Genomic DNA, 20893 nt, shown 5'->3' with positions numbered 1-20893 from the left:
TACTAGGGTTTGGTGGAGATGAGGACAGGTTGCGACCTTTAGCAAGGACTTGTTTACAAGTCTCGCTAAAAGAGCTCAAGTTAAAATTATTTTACAAGGATCAAAATCAGTAGAAAAACCTGAAGTACTGTGCTTTCTTTGTCTGTTGTTCTGGGGTTGTTCATATCGGGCTCTTTTACTGATATCAGGTCACGATGAGAGAAAATAAATGACTAAGTCCAGATAGGAAATTTTTAACTGTGACAGCAGAGATACTATTCTTTGAGCCAGGAGACGTGCATAGCAGCTGTTAACCTCCTGGTGAAGTAGATGTTCTTACCAGAAGAAGTAGGCGGGTCTTCGCAGGAGGTGACAGTTTTCAAGTGTTAATTGTATAAATGTAATAGTCCAAATTAAAACGTTTAATTCTGTAATCGGCTTTCTCACAAGCTCGTAAAGGTAGGGAGCAAATATTAAAATACCAACAGATACCAACCAAAAGATACCACTGTCTATGTCTTCAATAGAAGGAATATAGGGGTATTCTTTTGATAACTTTGTTATACGACAGCAACGTTCATACTGAACTTATAATTTAGTTGTCGATTTACCTTTAAGATCTAGATTTTACAATATATCTTAGGGAACGTCGTCTTGAACTAATAGACGTTACCTCATGAAAATGTTATACACAATTATATTCTCGATAACACACAGAAAGTTACGAGTGTCTTAATTGATTTAATTGATATAATTTTTTATCAATAAAATTACTGTATTTTACCAACTTATATACTAAGAAACAGTATCTGAAATTTTGTGAAAAATAGTGTTATTTTTATTTGGAGACTCTTTCAGCTTTTAGGGTTGAATATTTCTGGTAAAAGCCAATATATTTTTCCCGAAGTTATTTATTATGTACTACCTACAAAGCTAATATCATATAAGTATAATAGATACCAGTACAAAACTGCAAAATATCAAAAAAAAAATCGAGGCTGTTGTAATCTTTTTAGCATAGACGAAAATGTTTAATTATGTAACTTTTTTCCTTTTAAATTTGAATTAATCTGTTTACTGATCTATCACGCACACTTTGTATTTCTTAGAAAATAAAAGTTTATTTATTTAAGAGATACCATAAACATCACTCACAAGTTTATATTAAAGTATTGTAAGTCCAGAAAAATGTGAACTATTTATAAGAAAATCTGTTACCAACTCTATGTACACAACAGAACTATAGCAAATACAGATTAAAACTTTGGCATTTAAGAATTCTGCTTTTCTTTACTTTAATTTCTCATTAAAATTGGAAGCCAGGAGATTTTGTTACGATGACTCGGACTCAGGATTAACTTTCTGGTTAGCGTCTGGAGTGTATACCGGGGTCTGTCCACAAGGGATAGCTTGTTCGGGTGGTTCACAGGCTAGAGTAGCCTGGTTGAAAACTGTATCTTCCCGGCAGTAAAAACTGTAGTGGACGTACTGAATGACCTTTTGTTGTCCCTGTTCTGCAATGTAAGGATTACAAATGTGATAAAGTTTGCATGCTGCCTCTACGTCAACGTAGTAGCCATATGTCTTGTTCTCACAAGAAAAATGGGTAGCCACTGGACTTAAGACAAGGTTGGTATTGTCAGAAAGAGGAACCGTTAGGATCATAGTCTCACAAGCCACGAGTGTAGCTGTAGTTAGAAACCAAACAATCGCAACAGCTCTGGGAGTCATTTCGTAGTGTAACTTTTTCTAAAAAAAAACAAAAACAAAAGAGAGAGAAGTTTTTAAACCATTCGTGTCGGCCATAATCCATATTAATATACAGCACACGTAGTTTTAAAATACTCCTCACAGGTAAATTTCAAATCCGACTTGTAAATCTTTCAATGAAAGTGTGTAATACAAATGACGATGTTTTCTGTTATTATTGAAACCTGTTTGAAGATTGTAAAATCAGGTCAAAGTCTGCGAAACAAAGTTTTAGATGACACAGTGGATAACATCGACTTAATTAAATGTCAACATGAAACGAATTTGATTAATTCTAGAATAAAAACCGCTGTTAAAAACTTCATAATTTTATTTTTGCTCACTGGAAATTATAAATCTACAAATGTAATAAAACAAACAAACTTGGAAAACATCTGTTCATTTAAAAACCTTTTCTTTAAGTGTAAATACAGACTATGTAGTTAGAAAATCGTTTTCAATATTATATATATCGCTATTATATAAATTGTATATATATATATATGTAGAGTACAATTTGAAATTCGTTCTTTGTGTATATATGTTTCTCAAACTAAATTCTTCACTTTGTTCCTCAAGTTTCATTCTAATATCATCTTTAAAAGAAAGAAAGTTGTTGTTTTGAATTAAGCACAAAGCTATACAATGGGCTATCTGTGCTCTGCCCACCACGAGTATCGAAACCCACTTTTAGCGTTGTAAGTCTACAGACATACTGCTGGGGAACCTGAAGAAAGTACGTGCTTATAGATATGTTTTTAAAAAATGATATAAAGATAACATTGTCGGTCGTGAAAGAATGCATTCTTCACGTTCAGATCATAAGACATATCTTAAATGGAGAAAGTATCTGTAATAAAACTTTCATAGGGTTTCAAAATTAAAAGCAATGAACATAGCGTTGTCTAAGAATAAAACATTATATTTTGTATCCTAGAAACAATATTTCTGAATGTTTTCGAATTATAACTTCTGTAAAGTTATTTTTATTTCACTGTTTTGTTTGAAATCTTTAAATTCAATTGATTTGAGAGCCAATGACTATAATACTGCGCAATTTCAAGAACCGTAAAACTTGTACATACGTATTTGATTTTAATGCTTCATTTTCTTACATTCACACTGAATCACAAATAACACTATCATAATCTAAATAAAATTGTTAAAACAAATTTGTCCGTCCTTAATATATTTAATGATTCTTTATGTTTTATTCCACAAACTCGGATTCATAAAATCTGTTTTTATCTACTGCTAACGTTACTGCATTAACGTGTATACCTCAACTTACCTCTAACAAGAATATCCGAGAGAGATCTGGGCCAAAAGTTTCGTTCAGTTCTCCCCTAATTGTTAAATACCAATGACGATATAGGTCATTTAAACATCAGCGATTACTCTTCTCTTTATGATTGGTTAAACCATTTTTATGGTATTCGAAAAGGAATCTGTAACGCTCTGCTACAAGTAGGGTACTGGTCACAATGAATAACTTTCGGTCAGTGTTCTACATAACTAAAGGTCAAGGATTGCCATCACAAAATCCGGGTGGCACAAAAACACTTATTATTGTTTTGAAAAGTTGTCTTCACAAAAGTCCAAATAAAGTTATTGAACTTGTACAAGAGCAAAAATGTGTCAATAGGTAATATTTAAATCAATATTACTGAATTCCCGGTGGTACAGTGGTAAGTTTGTGGACATACAAAACTAAAATCAGAGGTTTAATCCCCGCGGGCGGGCGACATAGCAAATTGGCTTGTTTGTTTTGAATTTGCAGAAAGCTACTCGAGGGCTATTTGTGCTAGCTGTTCCTAATTTAGCAGTATAAGACTAGAGGGAAGGCAGCTGGTTATCACCACTCACCGCCAACTGTTGGGCTACTCTTTTATCCGTAACATTATACCACCCACACGGCTGAAAGGGCGAGCATGTTTAGCGCGACGGGGATGCGAACCCACGAACCTCAGATTACGATTCGCACGCCTTAACACGTTTGGCCATGCCGGGCCCGTGCAGATTGGCCACTATAATTTTCTTCTAAAACAAACTTTAAGAAAAATCATTAAATGAAACCACTAGTCAAAAAACATTTGATGAAAGTAAAATATTCAATATAGTTTTATTAGATTTCATCATGGAAATTTATTTTTTCAAATGAAATGCCTGCTTATAAAATTGAGAATGGTTTATAGAGTTTTCTTTATCAAACACAACGTGTCAGTGTAATGTCTAAATTAAAACAAAACAAAACATTACTTGATTAAATATTTCAGTTACTTTTAACTGAAAAAATATAAAAACATTAATTGTTAAAGTTATTTCTTGACGACGTTTTGTGAAACATTGAGATATTAAACCAACATATTTCAGTTACATTTTCATAGTCAACGTCTCTCTCGTTCTTTTATTATTATGTCAATATTTACTAGCTTTTCTTAACACTTTGTCGCAGTTTACAGAATTAAATAAATCTTTACACAGTATACCTTCAGCTATTTATCAGACGTTTGAGCCGAGCGTGGCCCAATTGTTCGAGTGCTGGACTATAGATTTTGCAAGTTCATTGTTCGTGTTTCAAAAACAATTTGTTTTAACGACAATAAGGAAAATTAATAAAAATTCTAATTAAAGATGGTATTGCTTGTCTAAGAATGTTTCTTTGTAACTGTTCAAAGAAAAAAAACAGAACAAGCATATCTTAGAGGTTAGCGTGCTCTAACTATAAATCTAATAATTCATAAAATTTCATTACATCCAGCACACTTATAACGTCGTTTGTCGTGCTGCTTATCTACCACACTTATAACGTCGTTTGTTGTGCTGATTATCTACCACACTTATTGCGTTGCTTGTTATGCTGCTAATAAATATACAATATGTATAACGTCGCTTGTTATGCAGCTAATCTACCACAAATTCTATTCTTGAATTTCTGAACAGGACTGAAATAACTTAGGGAAACGAGAGATAAAATGGAAAGTTAAAGTTGTTTTTTTTTTATTTTAACATTTTGCTTTTTAAAAAAACAAGAAGGTAGAAACATCTCTGAAAACCTGTTCTCTCAAAATTGCTTATGCTTACTTCGATTAGAAAAAGAAAAGCTTCAATAATTAACCACTTATATACAAAAGAGTGAGGAATAACATGGGTTTAAATTTCGCGGAAAGTATACGAGGTATACCTACGTTAACCATCCTTAAGTGAGCAGTGAAAGTCTGACAAGTCATCACCAACCACAGCCAACTCTTGAGTCACTCTTTTACCAACAAATAGTAGGATTGACTGTCACATATGGTGCCCCCACTGCTGAAAGGGAGGCGAGCAGGTTTGGTAGTATGGGGATTCGAAACTGCGATCCTCCGATTGCGTGTCAAGCGCCTCTAAACACTTGGTTATGCCGGACTATTAATTTTAAGAGTATTAATTCAAATAGTTTTATTTTCTTTTGATAAGAAATAATTTAATAAATTTATGTTAAACAAATGCCTACGAGAAGCTACAACCAGGGTATGGCATGGTTTAATGGTTAGTGTTTATGGACTTGTAACAAAATGATTTCGGGTTTAATGTTTATCTTCGCCTAGTTTCGGTGTCCGTGAGCAGTATACTTTATCCAAACGTTTCGGCCCGGCATGGCCAGGTGGTTAAGGCATTCGACTCGTAATCAGAGGGTCGCAGATTCGAATCCCTATCACACAAAACATGCTTGCCCTTTCAGCCGTGGGTGCGTTATAATGTTACGATCAATCCCACTTTTCATTGGTAAAAAAGTAGCCCAAGAGTTGGCGGTGGGTGGTGATGACAAGTTGCCTTCCCTCTAGTCTTACACTATAAAATTAGGGACTGCTATCGCAGATAGCTCTCTTGTAGCTTTACGCGAAATTCAAAACAAAACAAACTAAAATTTACTATATTCTTTCAATTCGTAAAATGTTACCAGCTAGAAACTTACGTCCCATTCACTCGAATCCTTCAAAGTAAAGCAAATTCTTAAGCTCTTACGTTTAAGTATCTTTTTATTTGTTATTTACATGTGAAATGAGCAGACCAAGAAGCAACTGAATGTGCTATCTGTAACAACAGTATTCTTCGTCAGAAATGTTCAAAGATCCACAATCAACTTAAAAAATATTACTTCGATTTTATTCGGGCGTATTAATTTGAAAATGCAAACAAAGATAGGTATATTCCCATTTTCTCGCTTTATTCAGAGCTAACTATATAATCAACGCATTATGAAAGATAAAAAAACCTAAACAGTAATTCGTATTTTCAGCTAATGATTTGTTGGTTGTTTTATGTTTCTCGGAGTCTGTGTCTGGCACTTATATCCAGAAGTAATTTTAAAAGCAGAACTCTTCTCTAGTTTGAATATATAATTTTATTTATTTTATTATATTAATATAGGTATAAAGGCGTTCCTTTATATTGGCCAAAATCTTCTCTAGTTTAGTAATACACTAATATAATATTGAGGGCAAAAACACAGACTTCCTTAACTTCCGTGTCAGTGTAATCTCTCACCTTGTAGCCTGGTTAGTTGTTGTACTATTGGCTCTTTTCGAGTTCAAGTACGGACGTCCGAGCTAAATATTTACAAAACAGAATGGGGAACCGTATTTTTTTCGTCTTAAGATATTCCATACACATATTGAACAGGTAACGCACGCAGTTATAGTTATGAAAAAAAGGACAACATTTTCTTTTTAAATTTAGTGTTTTTTAAAACGCGTGAATGAAGTTTTTGAGTTGAAGTAAACCACCAAACTGTAATTTTTATAATAAGATATTAATACGCTAATGTGCAGATTAACTGAACTTTAAGGCTTATTTTTTATCATGATATTCGTTTTTTTATGTTAACACAATTAAAATTTAGCCTCCATCATGCATTTACATGTTACTGTAAGGTTACGCTAAAAGATTCATGACCTACACTACGAAACTTGTTAGGCGTTGGTCACAATTCTATCTTAAATAGTCGATTAGTACGTAGGCAGATTTAACTCATATACCTTGTGGTGTGATGTTGAACTTGATTTCCATGGCAAATGAAAAAAACAAAAAAAAACAGGTTTCTAACCTACTGTATGAACAAACATGTATAAAGGTAGTTGCAACAGCGTACTTGACGACTCGTACACGGCCTGGTATGGCCAAGCGGTTAAGGCGCTCGAATCGTAATCTGAGGGTCACGGATTCAAATCCCCGTCGCACCAAACAAGCTCGCTCTTTCAGCCGTGGGGGCGTTATAATGTGACAGTCAATCCCACCATTCGTTGGTAAAATAATAGCCCAAGAGTTGGCTGTGGGTAGTGATGACTAGCTGCTTTCCCTCTAGTCTTACACTGCTAAATTAGGGACGGTTAGCGCAGATAGACAGACCTCTAGTAGCTTTGTGCGAAATTTAAAACAAACCTTATGTAGCTCGGCGCGAAATTCAAAAACAAAAACGAAACACATCTTACAAACTCCTTTGATTCCCATACATGAAAACAAAGTTAAAGAAACTAAACCTAAAGTTTTATTTTGAATGACTATTTACTTACTCTATAAATATGTACAGTCAGTTCTTGAGAGCTCTTAATAGCCCATTGACTCCCCATTTGGTGTATCATTACAAAAATGTAAACACTATTCAATGTGTATACTTTATTTCGAGTATCTTTTTAATATTTTTAAGAACTTACGTCATTACATTTATTGTAGCCTAAACAGTCATTTAAGTGTGATTATTATTTAATAACTTTTCAATTTTTTTTCTTAATATTCTTTGGTATTTGCACATATCTCAGGCTGTATTTTAGCCTACAGAGTGTATAATTCTTCTCGTGATTCATGGTATACACATGTTTTACTGGCATACTGACAGTAAAAATTGCAACGTTAAGCGTTCCTTGTCTGACGTAATTTTAGTGTCTACTGAGTGGCTGACAGACGACATATTATTGTGTAGTGATGGGAGTAATTAAAACCAACGCCTCCTCCAGGTGGCCTTCAACCTCTTCAGAAGAAATTAGATAGTATCGGAAACATATGGTACTGACTTCTTAAGGGGCGTCATGACTATTAGCGTTTTATCATATACTATTCATGATGAAAATTAAACTTTCAAAAGCTCCATTTCAATTTATGAAGCCCTAAAAGCCTATATGCAGATATGCACGCTTATTCGAAAATAACACAGAGTATTAAGCTTTAATTAACAGAAGTTATTAAAATTCTGTTTTTACATTTCTAGTTTATTGTATTTCGTATTTAGTAGTATTAAGCTACTAGTATTAAGGCAACCGTCCCTAATTTTACACTACTTATCACATAGAAGACAACTAGTCAGTAGCACACTGCCATTTATCATCTACCTTAAGGAATTGATCGACACTGACAAACAAATCGCTGAGTCCATGGAGGAAGTTAAATGTAGTGTTAAATATTGTGTAATTGCAGAGACGCATATAACAAAAATATAAAGACGTTCTATGCAAGATAAGTAGATTAATTCAGTTTTTTATAACAATAACGATGTGCGTGTGACTGGCTGAGACATAGGAAGTGCACTAACCAACAAAAGTAGTAAATCGCTTCTATAAATTACAATAGTAAGCATGTTTTTGGAAAAATAAACAGAAGACAAAAAACACACCTACTTTTAATCATTTGTAAGCCAAATTATTGTGCTCCAGTATATTATTTGTAATACATGGACCAATTAGACATCTATATTTTTTATTTTTATTGATATTTTACTTCATATATTAAATTAAAATATTGATTTGAATTTCGCGCAAAGCTACATGAGGACAATCTCCGCTAGCCGTCCTATTTTAGCTAAAAGAGTGAGCATGTTTGGTGGAACGGGGATTCGAACCCACAAGCATTGGAATACGAGTTAAGTGTCTTAACCAGCTGGCCGTACCGGGCCAGATTTTTCACATATTTGTGTCTACTATATTTATATTTTTTAATAAGCCATTATTATTACAAATATTAAACAATAATGCATATTGTTTGTTTGTATTGAATTTTGCACAAAGCTACGAGGACTATCAACGCTAGCTGTCCCTAATTTACCCAACTCTTAGGCTACTCTTTTACCAACAAATAGTGGGATTGACTGTCACATTATAATGCCCCCATGGCTGAAGGAGCGAGCATGTTTGGTGTAACGGAGATTCGAACCCGTGATCCTTCGATTACGAGTCGAGCGCTCTGACTACCTAGAATTGCCGAGCCGTCACAGATACCACTGGGTCCAGTGATGTAGTAACCATGGTTAACCACAATATAAAAGAGCTTTTCAGGAAATGTAAAGATGTTTAGATCATAAAAGAGAGAATCTGTGCCCTAACCGTGTCTTTTCAAGTCACTGAATGTAGAATTTCCCGTCTGAGCAGAAATAAGCGGGCATCAAATTTTGTTCAAGTTGATGAAATTAGAGAACATTCAATGATTTCACGTTGAATGTGTTATGAGCATGACGTGAGTGCGAGTTTATAGCAAACATCGAAGCAGTTATGACTCACTCATCACTCCACCGGTGAAGCACCCTAAATAATGCTATCATTTCAGTCTCTTAATGCAAATTTTATAGTGGCAAATGATGACAAACTAGATATAAGTAAAGAGGTGTACCTCCAATTTTGTCTTGCCAGTGCTACTCAAAATTAAGAAATATGTTTTTGAACTTTATTTGTGTAATGATATCTTAGGGTTAGGTCAGTTTTATTAGTATAATAGGAGAAATACAATTTGGAAAGAAGATCGGTGAGAGCCAATCTGATTGGGCCTGAGAACAAGTGATGGCAGTTTGCTGAAAGGATTTAAACCAATCATGTAGCTGTTGTCTCTGTAGCTGTACTGTGCATGAAAGTGGACACGTAACGTCTCGTATATCTGAGGTCATTGATTAGGCATTGTATTATTAGTCCACACTAAATATAAAGTCAAAGACTCAGTGAATTTGTCATGGAGTTTGCCGATGTATTTGTAGAAATAAGCTGTCATCTAGGTGAGATAGCAATGACACATCATCACATAATTACAGTTTCCATAAATGTGATAAAACAACTTTAACATGTGATAAAGTACTTTATAAATATTGTTTTATTTGATCCTTCAACTCCAACTGGAAGGAAGATCACTATTTTACTTAAATATTAGACATGTGAATGTTGTAATATGCACTAGCTCTTTTTCTATAGTGTAAACAGGCAAGTGTTTGAATATGTTAGATACTCACAAGTTGAATAATGAAAGTAAACCTAATGTACCTAATGTTGAAATGCAATGGCTTCCCAGTTCCTATTTTAACAATTCTGTTGCACGTAAATTCATAAATGCTGAATCCAACATTTTGACTAAATATTTCTTCGTTTACAATAGCATGAATACCCATTTCATTTTTAAGCTGCTTGAGGTATGCGACAGTTAAACTGAAATGTCATGAAAACAACTTGTGTGCTTGTGACTGTTATCACATTGTTCGTTAAAAGGGATGTTGCAGCTAAAGCAGAGAATGCCAATAATCACCACTTTCACTTATTCTACTTCTGAACATTTTAAAGGTCGTCCTTGATCACCAAATTTCAATGAATGTCATTGAATACTATTACCTGTGGGATATGGATGGTTTCTGCTACCAATCTTTGTGTTCGCCAATGCTCATATGTTACAAGATGCCACACTTTGTTTATCATAGCTGTGACATTACTTATTAAAGTTATCTTTCTGAATTGCTCTAGTACTCCATTTGCATACATGTTATTTTGTTTTCAATCCTATTAACTATAAGGTATATCAGTATCATGTAAATTACAAATCCTCAATCTAATCACGTCATTTGGTGGTAACAAACTATCTATAAAATGATAAAAAATTCCAAATGTAGTTAAAATATATTCCAATCCACAGCAACTTTATATCAATTGTGGTTGTCACGTAAATTGTTGATTTCTATATTCAAAATTGTTTTAATATATAGCGCTCAGCCCTTGACGAAGAGATATTTTACAAATGTGGCTGACATTTATGTTTTAGTTATATATTTCAGGCTCAATGAAAACCAAGGAACACTATTTTTTATATCATATATATGAATCTGAAATTTAAGCACAGAAAGTGCCCATTAGCATTAATGCTCATGAAATTGTTTTTGTAAGCCAAATAATAAAGAAGAATAGGGTATCCACCAATCTTTCAAAGATCACAGTTCTCAAGGACTGGCCCTAGCCTGAGACCATATGAAAACATTCGTAGGTTTTTACATTGTAGAATTAACATTTTGAGACTAATTTTTTTTTAAAGACAGCTACATTGCTCTCTGTACTTATCAAAATTGATATAAGTGTTGGATAGATACACGAAAGTAAGTAACCAGTCCGATTCCTAAAGTGTGGTTTAGTAGAAGCAGTGGTGTTGGCTTATCGAGATTATCCATTTATTCTGAATGGTAGTACCAGTGTGATGAGGTGTGTTGTCACAGATACGTTCCTGTCAAAAGTGCTTTGATTCTGACAAGTTTGTTGCAATCTTCAAGACTTGAAATAAATTTTCCATCGAATTTAAGTCAGGACTTTGACTGGGTCGCTCCATAACATTAGTTTTTTCTTTCTGAAAACACCCCAATGTGATTTTGGCTTTGTGTTTCGGGTTATCGTCTTGCTGAAATGCAAATCTTTGACCCGATTTTAACTTCTTGGCTGACTACAGCAAGTTCCTCTGTACGATACAGCTGTACATTGCAACATCTACCTTCCCCTCGGCCCTGACTAGCTTCCTGTTCTTACTGATGAGAATCATCTCGTAGTATAATGCTGTCACCATATTTGACAGTTATGGTGATGCTAACTGGTTGACGTGCTTTGTTGAGCTTGCGCCAGATATATCACTTTGAAATTAAACCAAAAATTTCAATTTTCTTCTCATCTGACCACAAAATCTTCTGCTACATGTCTGCAGTATCATTTACATGCTTTGTCGTAAATTCTTTACAAAATTTAAGATGATTCTTTTTAGTAATGACGTCTTTCTTGCTACTCACCTATACAGGTCAACTTCGTGTAGGGATCATGATATTGTCTAGTGTAAGCATTGACACCCATTTAGACATGAAACTATACAAGTCTTTCAAAGTGGCATCCGTAACCGGTTCTGGATAGTGACTGGGTGGTATAAAGGACATTCCACTTCTTAATGATGGATTTTACCAAATTCAAAGGGATGGTCAACGACTTTGAAATTTTTTGTAACCTGTTCCTGATGTGTGCTTCACTGTCACCTTATTCCTGATTGTATGGAAAGCTCCCTGGTCTTTATGTTTGGTTTGACGTATTACTATGTGAGTAGTGACTTGAGCGGATACATTTACTCTCAAGTCAGCTTGAACAACTTTTATTGAAGCTATTCTTTTGCACCTAAACTGATTCATGGTTGCCGTAGCAAAGAAGTTGAACACTCATACAATTGAGAATACCGTAATTTTCCTTGAAAATCTAACTCACTTACACAATATAAGCATTTTTTTAGCTTTCTCGGTTTGGAGGACATTGTGTAAGTTCTAAAGAACCATTTGAAAGTTTCATGACTGCAAACTCAGGCGGCAACAAAATGTTGAAACTTTGTAGGGAGGATGAATACTTTCCCAGGATTATAACTTGACTGGACCAAAATCATTGAAATACTTGATGAACTTATAAAATCTGTAATATGTGATAACATATTGGTTAATAAAGCTGTAAGAATATATCAACATATCTTCTCGTCAACTAATGAAAGTAGTTCTATTTATTGACTGTTTGTGTCCTATACGTCATGCAACATTTAAGTAATGATAATGAGAAACCTTGTAAAAGATAAAACAATTAGTGGTCTCCAGAGATTCAAGACAGGAAATTCTTTAAATTTTACATAATACAAGGACATCAGGAAGTGTAACACACTGTTATGAATACATTGAAACATTTGCTATCAATATTTATGTATGTTGAGAAATAATTTAAATACTTTGTTTTGTGTCTGCTTAGAAAAAACATGGCAACAGGCAAGGAACATTAGCAGATTATTGTATGTTTTCCTTTACAGAGATCACCTTTGATATAGCCGATTCTACCTGAAACTAAATGTTTATTGGTATATACTAGTAATTATTCTATTACTGCGCCTCTTTGGTCATAATTTATCCACTTGGCACTGGTATATTGTCTGAACAATAGACACAATCTGGAACACCTGGAAAGATCCACGCTAATCAATGAATCACTTTAACAACCAATTTATTGCAGAGTATTGTTCAGTTTTAGAAGTTTTCAAAGTGTACACTTCTCCATATCATCTTCAGTTTGATTATTTGGATAAACAAACGACAAACTGTTAAGCAAATGCTTCAACATTTTTAAATCATGAACGAACTGACTTGGGCGAACATCATCTATATGTTATTTTGGTATATCTAATAGTTATAAATAAGAAACAACAAGCCAATTATTCTCTAAATTGGTTGAAAAAGTGCATCTTAACTGGATCTGATATACGATCCTTCATTCATTGATCGTTTGTGATTCAATTCAGCCTTACACCCACCACTATACTGGTACAGATTTGTTTATGATACAATTACAGGATTCACGTTTACACTTAGTTTTTCAATCAGGTTAACTCGATACGCTCCAACATTAAGTTCACCTGTAAACAGGAAATACTAACCAAATATCATTTCTTAACCTCAAGATCACTAGAACTGATACACTAGAACGGAAATCCACAAAACAATCACTCATACTGGATCATACATTGCATGGGACTCAGCACATGAAACAAAACAAAAACTCAACATATTAAGAATCCAAATAAACACAGCCACAAAACTGTGTTCACCTGATAACATTGACGATGAAATCAACAAAATAAAACAACACTTCATCAACATCAACAGATTTCCTCAAAAAACGGTGAAAAAATTATACACGCACACCTAGACCAACAACAAATAAACAACAATAAATTCCAAGATACAACAAACTACAAAACCTTATACTGCTGCATACCATATTTTCCCGACATCAGAGAAAAAATAACCAACATTTAGAATAAACATAACAAAACTCAACATTCCGGGAAACACCAAATTTATTCAAAAACCAGATATAAAACTAAAGTCCATACTATGTAGAAACTACGCTGACAAACACAACATCAACATAATTTATAAAATACAATGCAACAACTGCTAAAACTTCTATATTGGAGAAACAAGCAAAAAATATAAACTAGATTCAAAGAACACAAAAAAACACCTTCACACGTTTTTGAACATGCAAATGAAGTAAACACAACATAACTATAGAAAACATCCAAATATTAAGTATGGAAATAAATATAACCAAACACAAAATCATAGAAGCCCCACTTATACAGCAACTAAAACCAAAATTAAACCAATATAAAGGAGCATCTTTATACCTATACTAATTAATAACCTAACATCCATCTGCAATATCCTCTAAAATCCCGTACCCGTTTATACTCTCGTCTCTAAGACATGTGTCCGTCAACAGTCACATTCAAACTCTCTCTTTCTTAACCTGAAGATGACCTAGGAAGGTCGAAACATTGTTCTCTCCTTATCAATAAAACTGTTAATACCCATACCAGCCGTTCTGAGATACATTTTTATTTCAAGTGGGTTTCGCGTTATCAAGAAGGTTTAACTTACTCTTCTGTTTCTTGAACAAGATAAATTAGAGTCTGTACTTAGAGCAACTTCTATATTATATTTATTACCATTACTTATATAGCCAAATATTAGCTATTATTGCAGAGGTTTATTAACTGTATAATCTTTAATTTTGATAAAGTATTAAATAGCATAACCATCGAGAAGTTACACAATATTTTATCTTCTGAATGCGAATGTAATTCATCTCCTTATATTTATTCTTCTGCTGAAAACATAGCCAATGAAGAATTGCGAATGTTAATGAGCAGAGGTTCTATATCCTAGAAATTTCATAAAATTAATTGCAAACGCACTAATCGAGAAATAAATATATCATTGATTAAAGTTTTGTTTACACGGAGTAAAAATATATATATATATTTTATATATATATATAAAAGGATAAACTGAGTTAAAGGTAAAATCCAAAAACGTATACTATGGTTATAGAAATTTATTCTTAAAAGTAAATAAAATGTAAAATGTAAGAAAGAATTTCCTGGGTATTTACATTGTAAATATGTCATTGTCAAAGAAAGAACCGATATTAAACTATACATTATCAACAGCAATTCATTTGAATGTAGAGTTATATTAAATTATTCGAAGCTAACCAATAGAAACTTTTGATTTTACTAATATTTACTGTAATATATTTATTGTTAAAACTAGAAATAGTTCTATGTCAACAATTTCAGGTCTTTAATAGTTCAAAAAAAAAGTAATGCTTTGTGTTAGTGAACCAAACATTTTTAAAATTAATGTCACTGACAGAAATTGCCACTGTTTTACATTTAGGTGAATTATTACAGGTCATGCATTTTTTTTTTACTTCACTACACATTTGTTTAATTTGGCCTACATTTTTTCCACCTGTTACAAGGATTTCTAATAGAAGATAACTGAAGTCTACAAATTTCGAAATTTTATTTATTCGAGATTAAATTTTCATATGTATCGAATCTTAATAACAAGGCTATATATATCAGCCACACCTATGTGGCTGATAACTCTATTGCAGTTATTCTAATATCTGATTAGCAAGGTTTTCTTGATGCAGCCAAAAAAATTTATCCACGAGAACCACTGTGACATAAAGCTATTTCACTAAAAACAAAGTACAATATTTAGACACTATCAAAATTAGACAAACGTTCGAGATAAAAAAATGAAATAAATAGATTGAACTTTAAAGTTATAGATTTTCTATTTTGAATACAGATGTTCCAAACAGGTTGTGTTGCAATATTTACTATTCACAGCATATTAGAAACAATAGAATTAATTGTACGTTATGAAACTCGTGGACAGAATTCTTAAACTCACTCTAATTTTCCACAAACGAAATTTGTCCTATTAATGTTTTAAATAAAACTCATTAAGTTTTGTGAAAAATTCAACAATATCCTTGTTACTAACAATGAGTTTGAAAATTTTACAGAATATCACGACGTTATAAAAACTTTCATATCTATACTTTTAATTTCTTACAAAATATTTAAGGTAATATTGAGCCGATTATGGTATTGACCATCATTAGTTTTACTTCCTGTTAGGTTAAATTTTTATTATATATAGTTATTAGTTTGTTTTTTGTTGTTGTTTTTTATTAATTTCGCGCAAAGCTACACGAGAGCTACTTGCGCTAGCCGTCCATAATTTTTCAGAGTAAGACTAGAGGGACGGCAGCTAGTCATCACCACCCACCGCCAACTCTTGGGCTACTCTTTTGCCAACGAATAGTGGGATTGACCGTCACATTATAACGCCCCCACGGCTGAAAGGGCGAGCATGTTTGGCGCGACCGGGATGCGAACCCGCGATCCTCAGATTACGAGTCGCACGCCTTAACGCGCTAGGCCATGCCGGGCCCTTAACCGAAATGAGTTGAGGGGTTTGTTTTTAATTTCGCGCAAAGCTACACGAGGGCTATCTGCGCTAACCGTCTTTAATTTAGCATTGTAAGGCTAGAGGGAAGAGAGCTAGTCATCATCATTCACTACAAACACTTGGGCTACTTTTTTACCAAGTGGGATTGATTGTAGCATTATAATACCCCCGCAGTTGAAAGGGCGATCATGTTTGGTGTGACGGGGATTCGAACCTGCGACTCTAAGATTACGAGTCGAGTACCATAACCCCTTGGCCATGCCGGGCCTGAGTTGAGGAGGTAATCGAAAGTTAATATTAATTGAAAAATAATATTTTTGGCTTTGTTCTAAACTGAAAAAAAAAAGTAGACTTGTTTCTTCACTGAGAATAAGAGACATAATATTGTTGAAATAATCTATACAACGACGAGTGAATATATTGTTGAATATATCATTTTTTACTGGAACAGTTTGCTATCGTGGCAACAATAACATTTATAGCTCTTCTTTTGCCAGTCGTCGATAGGTGGTTAAGGGGTTCGATTTGTAATCTGAGGGTCGCGAATTCAAATCCCATTCACACTAAACATATCCGCCCTTTCAGCTGTGATGACGTTTTAATGAGACAGTAAAAGAAAAGTCCAAGAGTTGGCGGTGGGTGGTGATGAATAGCTGCCTTCCCTTTAGCCTTATACTGCTAAATTAGTAACCTTATATATGTAAAAGCGGCTGGTATTGATAGAGAAAGCACTATGTAGAGGAGCGAACAAGTTCACAAAGAAATAAAGAGGTAACTGACCGACAGTTGACCACATGTTTGAAGGCGGTTGTGTAAATGAGTGTAGAATGTAGAGGGCGTGCTTAGATGTTGCATTATATTTATTAATATAGGTACAAAGTTATTTCCTTGTATCGGTTTATTTTAGGCTTAAGTTGTATAAGTAAGGCTTCTTTAATTTTGCGTTTGTTTATTGTTATTTAATATTTGGGTGTTTTCTAGCACAGATAGCCCTCGTGCAGCTTTGCGCGAAATTCTAAAACAAACACACAGGCAGATTTTGTTTTGTAAAGTAAAATTACATGTACCAGTTTATTCACTAGGAGGAAAAACATGAAGGATCTATAATTTTCAAGCACTTTGATTAAGAAGTGAGTTTTAATTCATAGAAATAAACTTTTTTTTTTGACATTTTGTGGATGTTACTGATTATACTAGCTCAATATTACTTGTGTGAAGTGTAGTGATATGCAAATACTTTGTGTTAACTACATTTGCTTGAAGTATTACAAGATAGTTTTTTACTTTGGTTACATTAATATAATCCTTTATTTATTTTGAAATATCAAACATGATTTTATTTATGTTATGTTTAACTTTCAGAAAGGAAGACAGTATTGTGAACAGAAAAGTTACAATACCTTCAAAGTTATAAGCATTGGTAACTGTTTGTTATGTATTAAAGTTAATTTTATTAACAAATGTAAGCAACAGGCTTGTAGTTCCTCCCTTCCTATTTAAATAACGAGATAATGGTGGAATAAGCTCGTGTGTATGTGAGATTGTTATGTTAGCTTACCAGCAATGGAATGTTAATAAAAACTGTGGGTTTCACTGAAGTGGCTATGTCTACAGTTACTCTTGCGACGTGGAAGTTTGGGTCAGTAGAGGAACTAGGCTGAGGTCCACTTCCTAGTTGAAAGACGTAAAGCATGAATTAATTTCCACAAAAAATGGATAGGAAGAATAAGAGAGGTTCTAGAGTTTGTGATGAGACTAGGGTGTGGGATGTGACAGCAAGGCCAATCATCATCCTCTTGGTGACAGCATTTATATGGATCTCAGAGCATTTATTAACAGAGACCATCAAGGAGTGGCATCAGTGAAATCAGATAAAGCTCTTCAAATTGACAGAGACCTAGTTTTTGTTGCTTTGTGAATGAAATGATGGGTACTTTGCTGTAAAACAGCTGGTTACAAAAGGAAAAAGATTTGATTCATGCAAATAACTAAGGTAACTGTCAGGAGATAAACCTAACAGCTTTTTACTGTACTCAGAATTGGTGGGTGGTAATAACTAGCTGCATTCCCTCTAATCTTATATTGCTAAATTATGGACGGCTGGCGCAGATAGCTCTCTTCAACATTTAGAAAATTAAGATCTAGATAAAGTCTGGTAAAAACATTGGTAAATTATTTGGAAATCTATATGACATCTACTATTTCAGGCTTCATCAATGTGTTAAATATTACAATAACCCTTCAAGTTTCTGATGCATACACAAAAAAACAGTGATTGGTACCTGTTAAATCAGTTGGACAATGGGTAGTGCAGATAATGGTGAGTGCACCTGCAACTACTACCTATTTCACTGACAAGATTAATTTAGCATGCTCATTAGAATACACGCTTTTATTACTGCCAGAAAATCAGAGAAAAAGGTGTCTAATCTTCACTTGACACATAAAGCTTCTTGGGAAAGTTAAAGTTAATAAACTTGCTTAACCAAAGCTGTGTTCTAAGTGTGGCAAAAATAATAAAATTTAGTTAACTTTAAATTAAAAGGAATGGAAAAAATGTAGTACAACCCAGTACTACATGGTCAAGTAAGAACTATTAAAACTGAAATACTATCCTATAATCAACTTGTTATTGTGGTGTTTAATTTCATACGTACTTGTAAGACTATTTTGGTAGATCACAATGATATCCACAAATTTGGAGAAAAGGGTTGGAAGAGTCTTTCTCTTCCAGCACCTGCATTGATCTCAGTCTTTTATGATCCCTTCGGTGTGGATTCTTGTACGTGGTGAGGGGACCTCCCAGGGAAGATTCTGCTCTTTCAGTTTACCTCCTCTGGGATCTAAACATCGATCCACGTGTTTGCCGTGCGTGGCGACACATGAAGGGGGGAGAGGATCCTGGTGACTGAGAGGTCCAGCTCTAACACACCACTTTGGCATTCAATTCCTGTAGATGGATGGCCTTGGGGTGGTTCCCCTTAGGTCAATTGGTTGGTCCATTTGGGCTAGAGCAAATCAAGAAACAGTGTTGGATGTTCTCTACAGGTGTTGTGGATATTGTATCTGATACTGATGTTTGGGTATAGTGCTCACGAAACCTTGACATTGCTGCGGTGTCCTTGCTTGACATTGTAGTGTGCCCCCTCGTAGGGCTCCATGGTGGGTGGAGTCAGTGGGCACCGAAATTTTCTTTAGGTAAACGTCTAAGTCTAGAAAATTCTGAGCAGAAATCTTCAAGATCTGTAACACCTGTACCTCGTTTTCTGATACTACATTCTCTTTCAGACACACCTTTAGGGCAAATGTCTCCTTTTTTCATTCAAAAGGGACTAGAGGAACTTGCTGGCTCTCCAAAGTTAGTAAAGAAGCTTCGATCTTGTGACATATTGGTGGAAACATCTACATCTCAACACATTGAACTCCTCATGCATTCAAAGGTAATTGGGGATATACCTATTGAGGTTACGCCTCATGCTACTTTGAATTCATCACGAGGAGTTATTGTTTAGAGGGATTTGAAGAACATCCCCAAGTCAGAGATTCACGCTGGTTTCTCTACTTACAGAGTTTCTGCAGTGAGACGTATCTCCACTCTTAAAGATGGAATTAAGATGCCGACCAATATCTTCATTCTGACATTTACATCACCACGTCCACCTGCCACCATCAAGGCAGGTTATCTTAATTGCAGGGTACGGCAATACATTCCAAACCTCTCTGATGTTCACAGTGTCAGTGGTTCAGCCACTCGAAGACGTCATGTCATGGTTCCTTGACATGTGCTCTTTGTGGTGGCAAGAAACATGATGCCTATGAGTGTGAAATGGACCCTCATTACGTCAATTGCAATGGCTCGCACCCGTTCTACTTTCGTTCTTGCTCTACATGGTTGGAGGAAAAAGGAGTGTGGTGTTTGAAAACGATTCATAACATTACTTATCCAAATGCTCGAAAGTTTCTGTCTGCCACTTCATCTCAGACGTATGCTGATGCACTTTGTTTCACTACTACAGTGGTACTGCAGACAAATCTCTTTGTGCCTCTAAAAGAATCGTTCTCAAAACCAATGAAAAGACTTTTGACTTCCATGGTATAAAAGTTGAGGAATAAACTTCAACACTCATCTCTGTCCCTTACATACATTCCAACAAATCCCAAGATCCATTTCCTTCAGTTCCAGTTACAGATATTGGCTTGGATACATCTTTTTCTTCCACCCCAAGATGCAAAACGATCATTCGTTCATCTCCTCATTTACTGGAATCCTGTTCCAACAGCAAAGACCTGTCCAATCAACCTAGGGCAGGATCCATGGAGGTCGATAGACCTCTCTTGAATAAAGTCAGTAAATAAAAAAGACGTGGTCGTAAACAGAAGGGTTTTCCACCCAATTCGCCCACATAAATATAAATGACCACCTTGATGCAATGGAACTGTCAAGGTTTACGTTCTAATCTGGATGACATCAAATCACTAATTGCTTCCTACCATCCTATGCGTCTTTCCTTACATTAAACATTTCTCAAACCTGCCGATACAGTTATCTTCTAGCAGTTT

General features: G+C 34.5%; 1 protein-coding gene across 1 annotated transcript; it reads right to left on the bottom strand.

Moving 5' to 3' along the window:
• Positions 1-1122: 1122 nt before the first annotated feature.
• Positions 1123-19466, bottom strand: LOC143236359 (uncharacterized). Its single transcript, XM_076474629.1, has 5 exons — positions 19430-19466; positions 17892-18004; positions 6256-6317; positions 3020-3074; positions 1123-1728 (listed from the first exon to the last, which is right to left on the bottom strand). The coding sequence occupies exons 1-5, from the start codon at positions 19464-19466 to the stop codon at positions 1312-1314; spliced, it is 684 nt and encodes a 227-aa protein (XP_076330744.1). The 3' UTR covers positions 1123-1311.
• Positions 19467-20893: the final 1427 nt, after the last annotated feature.

Source organism: Tachypleus tridentatus, chromosome 13 (genome assembly GCF_004210375.1).
Source record: "Tachypleus tridentatus isolate NWPU-2018 chromosome 13, ASM421037v1, whole genome shotgun sequence".
Taxonomy (NCBI): domain Eukaryota; kingdom Metazoa; phylum Arthropoda; class Merostomata; order Xiphosura; family Limulidae; genus Tachypleus; species Tachypleus tridentatus.
Note: the sequence above shows the minus strand (reverse complement) of the source record. Positions and strands in the feature narration are given on the sequence as shown.